We start from the raw sequence: 16639 nt of genomic DNA, 5'->3' as shown, positions 1-16639 counted from the left end.
CGCATCGCCGGCAGTAAGTCAGACTTAGTCTTGACATTCAGTCCTGGTCTGGTTATTTTCTGACCACCAGGCAGACAGGTTCCCTACCTCAGTCCTGTGTACCATCTCATCCCCTCCAGAGATGAACCCGACCATGGTGGTACCATCCGTGTTGGCTGGGTGGGACGGCGTGCAGTTGTAGGTATACAGGACATAGAGTAGGGGGTTCAGCACACAGCCTCGGGGGCTTAGCCTATTTCGCCTACAGTTTGTTAATCTTGTAGGCAGATTTTAGGCAGTACAGGGTAAACAAATGTAGGTGCTGTTCACACACCCTTAAACCTCTTTCTAAGGCCGCGTTCAGACTGAGTTTCAAAGGTGTGAAAAAGCACAGCCCTCTCCATTCATTTCTATGGGGGACTGTGTTCGCTGCAGGTCCAACCGCAGTCCACCGCAGGGGGCTCTGGCAAAAGAAAGCAACCCTGTGGGGAGAAAAAGTTGGCTCTGGTTCAACCTAAACCATACCAGACGGTGACATCATCTGGCAAAGGCGCTGCACTGACCAATCACCTCGCGGAACGATCGGGACATGGACACCCACGGAAAGAAGAAGAAGACTCCTTTGTTTACCTTGTTAGCATGAGCATTCACTGCTAGTCACTGACAAATCTGGGCCACAATTAACGCATCATAACGACACGCCATGCATTTTCGTTACTAGTTTAAACTGTGTTTTTATCTCCCAGTGCCGACACACTGGTGGTAGAATTGGTGCTAAGGTAGAGTAGGCTATGTTAACAGCATTGGCTAACCAAAACAAAACGGAAACACATGGGCTGGAAACGTGAATGAAGCCCTTCACATTGACCTGTCACATACGTGGCAGCCCTTCATACAAATGAGCCCTTCTGGTGAAGCTAGGAGCCATAAACACTGAAGACGATAAATGAGTATGTGACAACAAGTATGTTACTGACCTTCCCCTTCGGCGGCTGGACCGGGACGCCTTGATGGATGAACCTTTAGATCTGGGGGTGTTGACGTCTCCGCCATCAGAGGGCGTGGCCTCTTTCAGGGGGGCAGGCAGAGGGCCAGGCTCCTGGATCACCATGATGCCATCTTTACTGTGCTGACCGAGGTGGAGCTTTGCAAAGTCAAAACCTTTCACACTGGGAGCCTGAAGCTGACAGAGGAACACGCGCGTCAGCTGCCAGTGTTTCTAAATACACACAGATACCTCCTGTTGACATCTGACCTTCTGTCTCTGTTGGATGGTGTTGATGGTGTCTGGCTGAAACTCAAGCTTCTCAGAGCCACACAGTTTCCAGTAGAGGATGATGATGATGAAGACGGCCAGCAGGACAGGGACAACCACGCCGATAATAAGCCAGATGCTGCTGCTCTGAGTCTCCGCCGGAGGGACCGACAGAGTCTCCACAGCTGGATACAGGTGAGACACAGGTGAGAGCCAGAAGTGTGCCATCACTGTCCAACCCTGTCTCCTTGAGGTTATGTTTATCAATGACTGATTGGCTTTGTCAGTTCTGTTTCAGAGGAAGCATAATGTGTGTGTGAATTGTACTCACTCACACTCAGCTGTCCCAGTTCATGTCCTGAGTCTCACCTACATTTGGTTTAAATAATAGAACTGTTTGGTTCTAGTTCAGGAAAGATGGTGATTTTGGTTAAAAGTCTTTTTTTAAAGGCCTTTGTTTTTTGCTGTGTATGTCATGTTGTTTTCAGAATAGGTTGGACCATCAGTTTGTTTAGACAGATACATGTCTGTATGTCCACATCACACAGTAAACATCTTACTACAGTATGAATGAATCAAGGAAGGTGTCATAAAACCACGCTGACTGGTCAAAGCTGAAATAAGTTAATAATAATGTTTTTCACCAGTCTTGTTAATGTTTTTCTTACTTATGTTTGAGATAAGCATGTGCTGGGTTTTGGAACTACAGTTCCCATCAAGCCACAAGGTGTATGCTGTTGCCATGGAGACAGTGAGGTGTGTGTGTGTGTGTGAGTGTCTGTTTGTTAAGGTTTTATTCAGTTCCAGTTTGGTGAATGTGCAGAAGAGGGTAAGTTACACTGACTTTAGCAACGTAGCATATGAAGCCTATGTTTCAGACCAGGAGAAGAAGGTTTCTGACACAATCACACAGCAGCCAGGCTCACAGTGCCAAATACAACATGCTCCAGTACATTCATCTATATGATACAAAAAATAAAAAGATCTAATATGATATCTGATCTGTGACCTGTGTTATTGACAGATTCAGGTACTGACTCACGTTGGGCCAGTGGCCTCTGGACCCGGTGTCCGAGAACGATGGCGGCTCTCTGAAGGTCCAGACGGTTAAGGGTGGCTGCCATCACCTCGGCTGGAATCCGCTCACCACTCGGACCCTCCACAAAATATAGGATCTCCAGGGCACGATCTACCCCCGACAGCCTTGCCACCCGCACCACCTGAGACACAACAGGTCACGTGATGTGAACAAATTCACAAGAACAGTCAGAACACAAATGCCCATATGGGGTAAGACAGCTGTCAATAATATGCGTGCATATTAGTCTATGGCTGTGCATTAAATAATAAGTTGTACACAAACTGTGCTTTGTAAACTCCTGTAAAATCAGATGTAAAATATGTTGTATGTTTGTGAGAATATGCTTAAAAAAAGTTCAAGAAATTACAAATACAAAGTGAACACTTGTTTGTGCTTTCCTCAATATGAAGATGAATTTACAACAGTGACCTGACTGTCAAAAGCACATCACGGGGTCACAGGCGTAACACTCTGAGCAGAAGAAACATCGATTCCACAGATTGTGCATGTGTTCAAAGCTGGACTTTGTTCTTGACTCTTGAAGCCCGGTGGACGTCCTGTGACAGCTATGAAATGATATTTTAGGTTAGATTTAATGATACGGGCTAGATATATTTAAATAACCTTCGTTTTATTGATGATTAGTAATTGTTATGACCTCGATCAGGATCCATGGCGGAAATAGCCTGTGTTCATCTGATTCATCTGGTTTTACTGTACGTTGTTAGTATGTTGTTACTGTTTGGTAGCGAACAGTTTTCACTAAGCAGCAGGCTGTGCCGTACTGAGATACAGTATGCTTTAATGTTGTACTGAAATCACAAAATTACTTTATACATTTGTCCTTTTTTATGATATATTTTGCCATTTGAAAAAACTAAACAAAAAACAAAAGCTTTTCTAGAATGTCTAAAACCCTTTCACAACATTCAGAGGTGTAAAATCAGAGAAAATGTCACTGTATTGTCACATCAGTCCTTTGATGGCCAACAATGTCCCCTAACGACTGAGTCGTTATGGATGACAAGTTGTGTCTTAGTCCACTGCCCCTATTTAGGTAGAAATATATTGGCAACCTACACATACAGACCAGTACCTGTTTTTTGACTCACACCATCCACTTCAACACAAACTGGGAGTTATCAGAACTCTAAATCACAGGGCAGAGGAAGTGCACACTACTGCAGAAGGGGCCAAGAAGGAGAAACTACCCATCCAGAACTCCCTTAGGGCTTGTGGATACCCTAAGTGGGCCATAACCAAAGCAAGGAAGAGGCCCAACACCAACAGGGAGAAACCAGAAACAAGAGGGGATAACACTGTCATCCCTTATGTGGCTGGTTAATCAGAGAAATGAAAAAGGATATTTCGCAACCACAATATCCCAGTTAACTTTAAACTGGGGAACACCCTGCGGCAGAGACTGGTCCACCCAAAGGACAAAAGACCCAGACATAAACAGAGTGATGTGGTGTATGCAATTAAGTGTAGTCAGGAGTGTAACGACTTGTACATTGGTGAAACTAAGCAGCCGCTTCACAAACGCATGGCCCAACACAGGAGGGCCAACTCCAGTGGACCAGAGTCAGCAGTCCACCTCCACCTGAAGGACAAAGGACATTCTTTTGAGGACAGTGAAGTCCAGATCCTCTCCAGAGAACATCGCTGGTTTGAGAGAGGAGTTAAGGAAGCTATTTTTGCAAAAATAGAACACCCCTCACTAAATATGGGTGGTGGACTAAGACACAACTTGTCATACTGTTACGTCCGTGGCCCAGGCCACCTCGAGCACCTCGTCAGCTGGTATGAGTAATCCCAGTAGCACCGCCCTGTGGAGACCTGCTCGCACCTCGTCAGCTGGTATGAGTAATCCCAGTAGCACCGCCCTGTGGAGACCTGCTCTTACTATGATTCTGGATCTCCTCTGTCAGTTTTCATCACATCATCCTACCGCCTGCTCTGCCGTGGGCCTGCTCATCTGACCGGCTATCTCCTGTGCCCTCTCCTGCTGCCCTGGACTGCTTCTTTTGCCTGCGGCGCTCACCTGCCTAGAGATGGTGCATTCAACTTATCAGCAAGCTGCGGCCCTCCTTCAACCCCGGGTTGCATCACTAGCAGTCCAGTCCACCCAGCACTCCCAGCTGCCCTGCGACCAGCGGATGAGACCAGCTCTGTCACTTCTCCTCTATACACTCATTAAATGCACTTGCCTGGTCAAGCCTGAGTCTGAGTCCTGCATTATTTCTGAGTCCACGCCCGCACTACTTACGTCGTGCCGTAACACATCCATAATGACTAAATTGTTAGGTGACATTGTTTGGCATCATAGGACTGAAACACCATTGATGGGGATAAATATCTCCAACTCCCTGCCAGTCGGGCAGAACTGATGAAGCCTCTTGGATGAGAGGTGAAACATCTTCGACCTAAAACCTAGGTTTTTTTCATCTTACTATGACCTGGATGCCTGAGAATCTGCACAGACAAGAGTTTTAATTAATATTGGTATTGATAAAATCCTAATGATACCATCCCTAATTGAGAAGAGTGCGAATCCACAGTCTGCCACAGCTATCCTAAAAGTTTTTGGGACTATTTAGCTGACTATATAGACATTGGTATTTCTAATTCCCAGAAGAAAGTATGCTCGCCTCTGATCTTAAATTACTCAGAGGTTTGTTTTGGGAAGACTGAAGTAAAAGGGGTACAAAATTTAATGAAAGAGTGAGAATCCTGCCTCTGCTACAGCTGTACTAAAAGTACTAGGTATCTACTCAGACGCGTTGCTACGTATACTTTCATGTTTGATCTAATTTGCATTCTGATGTTTTATCCATCTATATGCATCATGTTAAGCACTCTGAATTGCAGTTGCATGTGAAAATGTGCTGTGTAAAAATACTTGCTTTGACTATGGCTACCTGTGCTGTGTCTACCTGCAGACTGCTGTTCCCCACAGTCGTAGCTCTCCTCCAGCGCCTCCTGCTGGACTCCTGCAGTCCCTCCTCCAGCAGCAGAGCCAGACGTCTCTCCACACGAGCTTTGAAACTTCTCTCAGCCAGCAGCTGCTCCTGCACTCCCAACAGGACTAACACAGACACACACGCAATGCGAAATGTGTTGTTAAAATACTTCAGATGTGTGTCTCAGGTTTCTAAGTCCAAGGGAATGATTAAAAAAGACACAACCGCTCTATCGCCGTGCAAGCTCCAGTAAAAATGAACTACTGTATATGCATAGCTTGAAACTAAGAAAGCAAGATGTGTTCTCACCTGTACGGACCCAGGTGGAGCGCAGGTGGTGAGATGTGTTCAGCTCAGGGTAGTGGAAGGCTGTGAACAAAAACACACATTCAACTTGTACTTAACAACCATTTAACCCATACAGTATTTAATAAAGTTTTAATGCATGTTTGAACAAATTCAGCATATGTTGAGCACAGGTTCAGTGCAGTTTATGAACAATTAACAAATGTTTAGCACACATGCAATAATGCATTTTACCCACATCTAATATATATATATATATACATACATATAAAACAATCTTATTAGGGCAGGATTAATACATTTTAAATACACATTTAAAATGTTTATTGCTGTTTTTAAGACACCTTTACCACACACACACAATTCAGTTTGGGTTAAATACATATTAAAAGTGTGCTAAAACTCATCTGTCGTACGTTCTGCAATCTGCAGGGCAGGAAATCCCACATAGAAGCTGAACTCGACCAAGCTGAGTTTCCTCAGGTGTTCGCTGACCTCTGATCCCAGCAGGTAACCCTGAGCATCATGCACCACAAAGGTGATGTCAACGGGAACTTTCTGCCCCACCTCTGGCCGGGCCACACCCAGAGTGATGTTCAACAGCTGTGTTTAGAGATAAAAACCTCTGGATCATGATTTAGATCATGTGACACTGAACGTGAAAAGTGAGAATAACATGAGGCCTTAGAAACAAGCAGGAGGAATTCAAGGCTATCAGAGAACAGGTAACAGACTCGCCTGTACAGTTACGTTTCCTGCCTCCTGTGATCGACTCTGTGTCTCTGCTAAGGCCATGACCAGCCCTCTCTCCACCCTTTCGCTGAAGTTGCAGACTCGAATGTCAACAACGGTGGGGACAAACTGCAGGACAGAATGGATCTGATACCTGAGGTCAGGTACGGTGTAGAGCGGTGACACAGTGGGAACCGGGCCAAAAGAGCGTGGTGGTTGGCGGAGGGCGTTGATGACAGATATAGCAGTGAAGATCAATGGTCCGGACACAACACGAAATGCAAAACTGGATGGGGTTCTCAGGAACTGAAGAGGAAACAGAGACGTTCAAGGTGCGTTCACAGGTATGGCTTTAAATATGGCTCACAACTGCAGGTGAGAAAAATCAGTCCATATTCAAACTCGAAAAGCAAAGCAAGGTACTGTGAATGATGTCATCACATACTCAGCCGTAAAGTAAAATCAATTAACTGTTGATCCATGGCATAAAATCTTACAGCAGCAAAGTGAAACTGATTAAATTTAAAAGTGAAAAATGTGTTGAACTGATTTGTCAAGGAGCAGCCAGTGATACCTGTGTCATAATGTTTGTACCTGTAGCTCGACGGAGTGGTTGAACTCTCTCTTCAGAAGCTCTCTGACCTGACTAAAACCTGCCGATGAACCTCTGGAACTGACTGCAAGAGAAATAACATCACACAGATCAGCTGACGTGTATTTGCTAACAAAGCTAAAAAACAGTGTCAGTTAAACTGCACTGAATCACAAAGTAAGCACCCAGTTCTGCTAAGTTAGCTCAGCTAAGTCCAAGTGCAGCTGGATGGATGCAAGTGCATCTGAGCCTAAAGAGTTAGTTTTTACTTAATCAAATAGTCACACTGGCCTTAAGTACTAAATAAATACCCAGCTGTATTGAGGTCTGGCTAAGTACACCTGAGTCTAAGTACAGCCGAGCTGTGTTGCAACCTAATAGAGACATTCTTGATTAAAAACAATGAATATGTTTTAGAAACTTATCGTGTGACAAAATACCTGGTGGTCCTGTCACCTGACCCTCGGTGGTCTTACCTACTCTGACCAGGTACATCTCCGGCTTGGTGACGTTACACAGGTACTGTCTGGTGAGTGGGGTCTGGGCCACTCTGGGTGTGGTGACTGGGGGGGCTCTGGTCAGGCTGATGGCTGTGATCTGAGTGATGGTGGTGGTGGTTGTTGTTGTTGTGGACACCTTAGTGGTGGGGGTAGTCTGGGTGGGTGTAGCCTTCACTGGCTTCTCTGTGACCTCTGAAGGCCTCTCTGGTCTGTCAGGGCGGGTAGGTGGTCCCAGCAGGGGAGGGGGAGGCACCTGGCCAGTGGTGTTGGAAGGGGGATGGAGAGGTTGTCTGCCCAGGTCTGGGATGTAGTTTTTGGGTTTTGGAGCAGGAGGAAGAGGTGTAGAGGGGGGTTTGAGGGTGGATGAAGGAGCCGGTGGTTTCACCTCGCCTATGAGGGTAGGTGAGAGGGAGAGAGGAGGGGTGGGCCCTGCAGGAGGATGCTTGGGCTCCTGTTCTGTAGAAGGGCTGGAGCTCGGCGATGGGGCTGGAGGATGAAGGAGAGTTTTGGTTGTTGTAGGTGTGATGGGGGCTTTGGAATCTGTCCAATCGACCCGCTCCTGGTCTTTTGCCCTCGCCCTCTCCCTCTCCCTCTCCCGGGCCAATACATTGGTGTAGTACTCCAGGCTGTTCATGTCTGGCAGCAGCAGCTCCGTTGGCTCCAGAGGCATCAAGTCCTCCAGGTCGTAGTCCTCGTCCCAGGTGGGGAAGACATCTGGATGGGTGGGGTGAGTGTGCAGGGGGATAACGGGAGTGGAGGAAGAGGGTGAAAGTGGAAGGTGGGAGGACAGGGAGAGGGTGGGACGAGCAGGGAAGGCAGTGTCATAGGAGACCCAGTCCCCATCTGCATCTACGTCATAGGGGTGGCTAGGCAGTGGCGTGGCCAGGGTCAGATCCTCACCATCAGGCACCATGAATGACAGAGTCTCCAGGTAGTCTCCAGACCCCCAGGCCTCTTCCAGGGAGGGACCCTGCTCCCAACGGGGAGGAGGGGTGAGGGTGGGCTGCGTATGTGGGGGGAGGCTTGGAGATAGGAGGTCGGGGGGTCTCAGAAGGAGGTGGATCCCTTGAGCACCAGTGTCCGAATCCTCTGCCAAGCCTGTGCCACCACTGTTAGGATGGTAACCAGAGTCTGACGGTGGGCTGGGGGCTGGGGGTATAGAAAGGAACGAGGAGGAGGAGTAGGAGGGTGATGAAGAATATGATGAAGACTCTGTCATCCTGTTGAAGTCCAGCACACCTGTGAGACATAAGACTTTTGTGTTTATTGTTCAATAACAAGTTTGACTGTTCCTGACCAGCGGTCCAGGCCCTGACCAAACCTGAGGACCCTGACTGACATAGAGGACACTGACCAAACCTGAGGACCCTGACTGACACAGAGGACACTGACCAAACCTGAGGACCCTAACTAAAGTCCAAGTGCTAAGGTTGGTCTCAGTCAGACACAGCATGTTTTGATTGAATAATTAAAATGACTGATTAATATTTCCTCTTTTGTACATATAGTTCCAAGAACAAATATTTATTGTTTTATGAAGTTTACTCTCATGTTTAATGTTTTAATATTTCATTTTCACTTTGCATCCTTTTTGTCTTTTTTCTCCTGAATTCAGCGGCTTGACTTGTTTTAACCGGAGTAGCTGCTCTGTGTGCCCAGACCAGTTTTACTGATTCACTATTATACGTTTTCTTGTGTTACAATCTACTTTTCATCTATCGGAACACCTGAATTACAAATAAATAAATAAAATCTCCACATTTTAAAAATGAGACTTAATTCTGCAACACACACACACACACACACACTATAAATTATTGTATATAGTTCCAGATGAACATTATAGTGTCAGTGGTATTAGTGTGAAAACAGTCCTGGCCTGGTTTCCCTCTGCAGGTTTTTTAAACTCTCTCATCTGCTGCTGGCCTCGTTGCCATGGTGATGCTGAGCTTTGTGGCAACATCACGTGCCGAATGGAGACGAGTCATTGGTATTCAGGTGACGACGCCCTCAAACCCCAGAGAGAGAGAGGAGGAGGGATGGACAGACACAGACAGATTTGTTATAAAAGATACATTTTAGGATTTTATTAACACTCTTCATCACTTTTCAGTTGTAATGAAAACTCAGCTCTGATACTGGGCAGTTTTGTGTTTATTTGTAAAAATACATGAACTTGTTTCACTTGTTATTCTCTGTTCTTATACTCAAATGATTTGAACAGAGATTCAATAAAAACTGTGACATAAAGTAAATTATTTGAATACAATAGCATGAGTATTTACAGTGGTGTGAAAAAGTGTTTGCCCCCTTACTGATTTCTTATCTTTTTGCATGTTTGTCACACTGTAATGTTTCAGATCGTCAAACAAATTTATATATTAGTCAAAGATAACACAAGTAAACACATCATGCAGTTTTTAAATGAAGGTTTTTATTATTAAGGGAAAACAAAATCCAAAACTATAGAGCCCTGTGTGAACAAGTGTTTGCCCCCCTGTCAAAACACTGGTTTATCGCACCTGAGTTCAATTTCTCTTGCCACACCTGTTCGCAATCAAGAAATCACTTAAATAGGACCTGCCTGACAAAGTGAAGTAGACCAAAAGATCCTCAAAAGCTAGACATCATGCCGAGATCCAAAGAAATTCAAAAACAAATGAGAAAGAGAATAATGGAGCTCTATCAGTCCGGAAAAGGTTATAAAGCCATTTCTAAAGCTTGGGGACTGCAGTTCAGGATATTTTGGTACACAGCAGAATTCATGGTTCCACTTATCACAGCATGTCTTCCAGGGCCTGAAGCAGCAAAACAGCCCCAGACCATCCCACTACCACCACCATATTTTACTGTTGGTATGATGTTCTTTTTCTGAAATGCGGTGTTACTTTTACGCCACACATAATGGGACACACACCTTCCAAAAAGTTCAACTTTTGTCTCGTCTGTCCACAGAGTATTATCCCAAAAGTCTTGGGGATCATCAAGATGTTTTCTGGCAAAACTGAGACGAGCCTTTATGTTCTTTTTGCTCAGCAGTGGTTTTCGTCTTGGAACTCTGCCATGCAAACCATTTTTGCCCAGTCTCTTTCTTATGGTGGAGTCATGAACACTCAGCTTAACTGAGGCAAGTGAGGCCTGCAGTTCTTTGGATGTTGTTGTGGGGTCTTTTGTGACCTCTTGGATGAGTTGTCGCTGCGCTCTTGGGGTAATTTTGGTCGGCTGGCCACTCCTGGGAAGGTTCTCCACTGTTCCATGTTTTCGCCATTTGTGGATAATGGCTCTCACTGTGGTTCGCTGCAGTCCCCAAGCTTTAGAAATGGCTTTATAACCTTTTCCGGACTGATAGAGCTCCATTATTCTCTTTCTCATTTGTTTTTGAATTTCTTTGGATCTCGGCATGATGTCTAGCTTTTGAGGATCTTTTGGTCTACTTCACTTTGTCAGGCAGGTCCTATTTAAGTGATTTCTTGATTGCGAACAGGTGTGGCAAGAGAAATTGAACTCAGGTGCGATAAACCAGTGTTTTGACAGGGGGGCAAACACTTGTTCACACAGGGCTCTATAGTTTTGGATTTTGTTTTCCCTTAATAATAAAAACCTTCATTTAAAAACTGCATGATGTGTTTACTTGTGTTATCTTTGACTAATATATAAATTTGTTTGACGATCTGAAACATTACAGTGTGACAAACATGCAAAAAGATAAGAAATCAGTAAGGGGGCAAACACTTTTTCACACCACTGTATTTGTATCTCAGGTGTGTGTGTGTGTGTGTGTGTGTGTGTGTGTGTGTGTGTTGGCAGGCTGCCTTGGTAACAGTGGGAAGATGGATAAATACTGAGAATCTGATTTCCTCCTGCCTCAGTCACAATGAAGCCAGCAACCACAGTTATTCATTGCATCTCCTTATAAGGACATCTGCCTTTCACTTCCTCTTTTCCATGGGTAGGTCACAGGTTAAAGGTCAGGGGTCAGCTACGTAATGGCAATCCTCCATGCTACTGGCAACTTACTGAAATGAACATTTAGTAAAAATCTGTGGACTGCTCCTTTAAAGTCATAAATTCAGCTTACCTGCAGCAGGTGAACTTGAGGTCACCATGGAAACCAGCATGCTGGCTACCAGCAGGGTCACACTGAGTGTTTGCCTGCACACTGAGGTTCTGGGGTCCATCCTGGTCCTAGTCTGGAAGCCAGGGTCCAGTAGGATCACAGTGTTCATTGTCCTCAGAGGGTCACCAGTGTGAGCCCGGTACAGAGTGCTGTGGGCCTGTCAGGAGGACCTGAAAACCATAGAAGAAGAGTAGAGAGTCCTTGTAAATATGGGAGCTGCAGACACAATGATTATTTCCAGAAGAAGTTCACTTACAATTTAATAGAAGAAGAAGAAGAAGAATGTTTATTATTATTGCTTGGTGACAACAATAAAATTACGTTTATCAACCCTCTCGTACATTGGCAAAATACCAAAATTACAAAATGATAACACACAATAAATAACACTACATAAAAGGCTATATAAAAAATCTCACTGTAATAATATACAGTAGATAATTACTGTATATCCAGATGATAACATTCTTATGGCTATACCTATGATAGCAACAATATAAACCATACTAATTATTGCGCACTCAATAATACCCCCATCAGGCATCTAGCAAAGGTAATTACATACAAATAATGACCTTGATGTAAATGTTACTATATTAGCAAGGTCCCTGTAATAACAGCATTATAGCTTATAATGATGGGTTTCAGCACTTCTTACCCAGAAATAATAATGAGGTATTTATGAGTGCAAATGCAATGGAATAGAAGTTATTTTAACAGCTTGAGGATAGAAACAATTTTTAAATCTATTAGTTCTGGATTTGATCAGTTTGTATCTCTTTCCAGAGGGCAATAAGGTAAACAGACCATACCAAGGGTGAGTATTATCCAAGGAAATTTATCTGGCCTTTTTACGGAGTCGGTCAATATAAATGTCCCGGGGCGGGGGAAGAGAGTAGTCAAATCAAATCAAATCAAATTTTATTTGTATAGCGCCAAATCACAACAAAAGTCATCTCAGGACACTTTACAAAGTAAGGTCTAGACCTTACTGTTATCAATATTATTACATAGGGAAAACCCAACAAATCCCCCTTGAGCAACCACTTGGCGACAGTGGGGAGGAAAAACTCCCGTTAACGGAAGAAACCTCCGACAGACCCCGGCTCTTGGTGGGTACAGGGAGAGAGAGAGGACACACTACGGGAGAGAGGAGACACACAGTTAGTGATGTGTAATGGTGGCATATAGAAGCATAGGGAGAGAAAGGAGAGGAGAGGGGAGGGGAGGGGAAAGAAACTCAGAGCATCATGGGGCCCCCCAGCAGCCTAGGCCTATAGCAGCATAACTAAGGGAAGGCTCAGGGTCACCTGATCCAGCCCTAACTATAAGCTTTATCAAACAGGAACGTCTTAAGTCTAATCTTAAAGGTAGAGAGGGTGTCCGCCTCCTGAACTGAGACTGGGAGTTGGTTCCATAGGAGAGATGCTTGATAGCTAAAGGCTCTGCCTCCCATTCTGCTTCTGTGGACTCTAGGAACCACAAGTAAACCTGCACTCTGAGAGCGCAGTGCTCTGTTAGGATGATACGGCTCTACGAGGTCTTTAAGATACGATGGAGCCTTGTCATTAAGGGCTTTGTATGTTAGGAGAAGGATTTTAAATTCTGTTCTGAATTTTACAGGGAGCCAGTGGAGAGAAGCTAATATGGGAGAGATATGATCTCTCTTGCTCGTTCCTGTCAGTCCTCTGGCTGCAGCATTTTGGATTAACTGGAGGCTTTTTAGGGAATTATTGGGACATCCTGATAGTAAAGAGTTACAGTAGTCCAGCCTGGAAGTAACAAATGCATGGACCAGTTTTTCAGCATCACTTTGAGACAGGATGCTCCTGATTTTTGCAATATTGCGCAGGTGAAAGAAGGCAGATCTAGAGACTTGGATTTTGTGTGATTTAAAGGACATATTCTGATCAAAGATGACTCCAAGGTTCCTCACAGTAGTACTGGAGGCAAGAGCTATGTCATCTAAAGTAACTATATGATTAGACAGCAGATTTCTAAGGTTTTCAGGCCCAAGCACAATAACTTCAGTTTTGTCAGAGTTTAGAAGTAAGAAGGTGCAGGTCATGCAGGCCTTTATGTCTTTAAGACATGCTTGAAGTTTGACCAGCTGATCTGATTCATTTGGCTTCATAGATAAATATAACTGAGTATCATCTGCCTAGCAATGGAAATTTATGTTGTGCTTCCTGATAATATTGCCTAAAGGGAGCATGTATAAAGTGAAGAGAATTGGACCTAACACAGAGCCCTGTGGAACGCTGTGACTAACTTCAGTTTGTGTGGAACATTCGTCATTAACATGAACAAATTGAAATCTTTCTGATAAATAAGATTTGAACCAACTTAGCGCAGTTCCTTTAATCCCAATAACATGTTGAAGTCTCTGCAGTAAGATGCTGTGATCAGTGGTGTCAAAAGCAGCACTGAGATCTAAGAGGACAAGCATGGAGACAAGTCCTTTGTCCGAGGCTAGGAGAAGATCATTGGTGACAAGTGATAAGCCAATACATTTCTCTGCCACCCTAATCACAATTCATATCCTTTATATTAATAAACAACGAGCCCATGTCCACGTTTACTGTTGAGAAATAAAAACAGTCGGCGGTGGAACGTTTACTGTACCTCTACTTTTACTTCAGTAGAGGTACGGCAGTAACATACCACTAAGGAAATCCTGGTACAAGTGAAACTACTGCTTTTAAGTAAAATACAGGGCTTTAGCATCAAAAGTGTCACTAATAACTGAAATGGGCTACAATCAATTTATTTGTTAATGATTTTTAGATTCTGCTTTATTGCTTGCTGCTGTGTTGTAAATCTACAAATGATAAACTTTTGAACTCTCTTTACTGACTTACCATTAACTTGTCAACTATAACTGTGTTAGAAACAATATTAAGGGTTGTTTAAAGGTGCATATTATGGTTATTACATAAACTAAAAGGCAGTTATTTTAAATGTGGTTAACATCTCAAGAGTAGTGATGATTAATTATTAAAACCAAATTGATGACTCAAACTGTATCAGAAAATACTCTAAATAAATTAGTTGATTATCTTCTTATTCCAACTTTTATCAGCTGGGTGTCCGGTCCTAGGAAGTTAAATGTCAGCTAAACACTGTGCACTAAAACCCTGGTCATATGTGGCCAGTGTCACAGCTTTTAGGGGTTATTTCAGACCAAACCTAACACTTTGTCAAAGAGCCAAAGTGGCTTCTAAAGGTTTCTCAGTAGAGTAACATCTGAATGTATAAGGAGGGAGCCGGCTATAACTGCAGGCTGGTATTGTTTTGGGAGGATCTGAGGTCTTGTCCTGGATTAGTGACATGTCAGCGGGAGGTCTGCAGGAAACTCTGTTCGCAGGTTAATGGTATTACTGAGTGAATATCTCTGCCTCAAAACTTCAAGCAGTGTTTGAAGCTTTAATAGGTTTCAGATATCCCACCTTAGAGTGAGAGGATGAGCTGTGTCCCTGTGTCCAGGGGTTAGCATGTTGTGGCCTTCAAACAGCTTTAATGTGAAGCTGCAACAATTACTCAGCTAACCAATTACTTAAATGGCAGACAATGAATCAGCAACTATCTGAAAAGTGGATTTCAGTCAGGTTTTCAAGAATAAATGAAAGAAATCTTCAGCTGCTCAGATGACGATTTGGCTGCAGTTACATTAATATAGTGAAATCTGATGTTCAAACATTTCAAGACATCACCTGGTGACATCCATAAGCACTGATTTGTGATGTTTTATAGACAAAAGTTAATGAAAACTGATCTAAAATAATAAGCCAGTTGACTGCATTTTGTTTTAATATTATACATCTTCAAAGTAACCACTGTCAGGTTAATGTAGAGCAGTAAAAGTAAAATGTTTAGTGAAAATATAAAGTAAAAGAAAATAAAAATACTCAAGTAAAGTACAAGTACCTCAGCACTGTACTTAAACATAGTAGTGGAGAAAATGTGGGCTACTTAGTTCCTTACCAGCTCAGAGACTTAAGATACAATTTGATTAGTGATAGAAACAGTTTCCTGAGCTCTGGCGTTTAGAGGTTCACTTTCCTGTGACAGAAGCACAAACCGGCTGTGGACATTTAGGGCCCCATCTGTGAAGCTGTTGACCCTGTATGATGAAGCGGAGCCTCCAGTTGACCCCTGACGGTGCAGTTCAGTGTCTCCTCTGGTTGTTTTAGCATTTTTACATGTTTTCAGAACTTTACACAAAAGCCTCTCATATCACACAAGCATCAGATAAAACCAGCACTATAGCTTAACACGTCCTTTTGCTTTTTTTCGAGGCATCTTTGTGGGCTCCCGCCCCCAGGTTGAGAACCACTGACCTGATGCTGTGATCAATGGATCCACTGTGGGGGCCTGTCCGACGTTACTACTAGATTTTTCATAGACCAGTAATGTCCTCTCACTCTGCTCGGGCCCTGTGCGGGTTTGTTCCTGTCTTGCTGGATGCAGCGCGGATTCCGGGCCGATCACACCCCTGCTGGTCTGGTTCGGCTCGGCCTCCCCTCACACTGATCCCATTATCGGACAAAAAACCCTCTACCATCCCCGGCCTGTCCCTCCATCTCCACGCCTCGCTTGCGCAGACACACCGGGCAGAACGGCTGCTTTAATCCAGTCTACAGTCACCGTCCAGAGGTTAGAGCTGCACAGCGTCCCTGTCCTAATTATCCGGTCCGGCGTCGGTGATACTGACGTGATACCGACACGGATCCTGTACTGAACCGAGTGTTTCTGATGAGCACACTCATCCTGAACCTCCTCCCTTCTTTATGTGATCTGTGCAGGCGGCTGCGATCGTGCTGACCGCCGCAGCTGGAGCCTCCATTCCGCTAAAACACCGAACACCGGCGATGTGGATCAGAACCGCAGCGGCCCACCCCAACGCCTCATTGACACTCCCTAGTAAAATAACAGCTTTTCATTGAGAAGAAGCCGAGCCGAGCCGCGCTAGGCTCACAGGACGTGTTTTATCCTGACTCACAGAGGAGACCTACCTGCCATCCTGGAGATGCAGCTCGGGCGCGTCACGGCTCTCCACAGCCGCGCAGCGCGCTCCCTGCACGGGGAAGGCGGAGGCAGAGAGTCCCCGCAGA

The 16639-nt window shown here is 44.5% G+C and overlaps 1 protein-coding gene across 1 annotated transcript in view; it reads right to left on the bottom strand.

Moving 5' to 3' along the window:
- LOC109967686 (UPF0606 protein KIAA1549) overlaps positions 1-16627 on the bottom strand; it is a 31514-nt gene extending 14887 nt beyond the window's left edge. Inside the window, exons 1-11 of the mRNA XM_020613437.1 lie at positions 16541-16627; positions 11487-11695; positions 7349-8647; positions 6911-6993; positions 6323-6622; positions 6001-6187; positions 5588-5647; positions 5252-5403; positions 2277-2454; positions 1235-1419; positions 957-1162 (exon numbers count right to left, since the gene is read on the bottom strand). Coding sequence (XP_020469093.1) covers positions 957-1162; positions 1235-1419; positions 2277-2454; positions 5252-5403; positions 5588-5647; positions 6001-6187; positions 6323-6622; positions 6911-6993; positions 7349-8647; positions 11487-11634 — 2798 coding nt within the window. The 5' untranslated portion in view covers positions 11635-11695; positions 16541-16627. The remainder of the gene's footprint in view (positions 1-956; positions 1163-1234; positions 1420-2276; positions 2455-5251; positions 5404-5587; positions 5648-6000; positions 6188-6322; positions 6623-6910; positions 6994-7348; positions 8648-11486; positions 11696-16540) is intronic.
- Positions 16628-16639: the final 12 nt, after the last annotated feature.

This window comes from Monopterus albus, unplaced genomic scaffold (genome assembly GCF_001952655.1).
Source record: "Monopterus albus unplaced genomic scaffold, M_albus_1.0 scaffold134.1, whole genome shotgun sequence".
NCBI lineage: Eukaryota > Metazoa > Chordata > Actinopteri > Synbranchiformes > Synbranchidae > Monopterus > Monopterus albus.
This window is presented reverse-complemented; position numbering and strand designations above follow the sequence as displayed.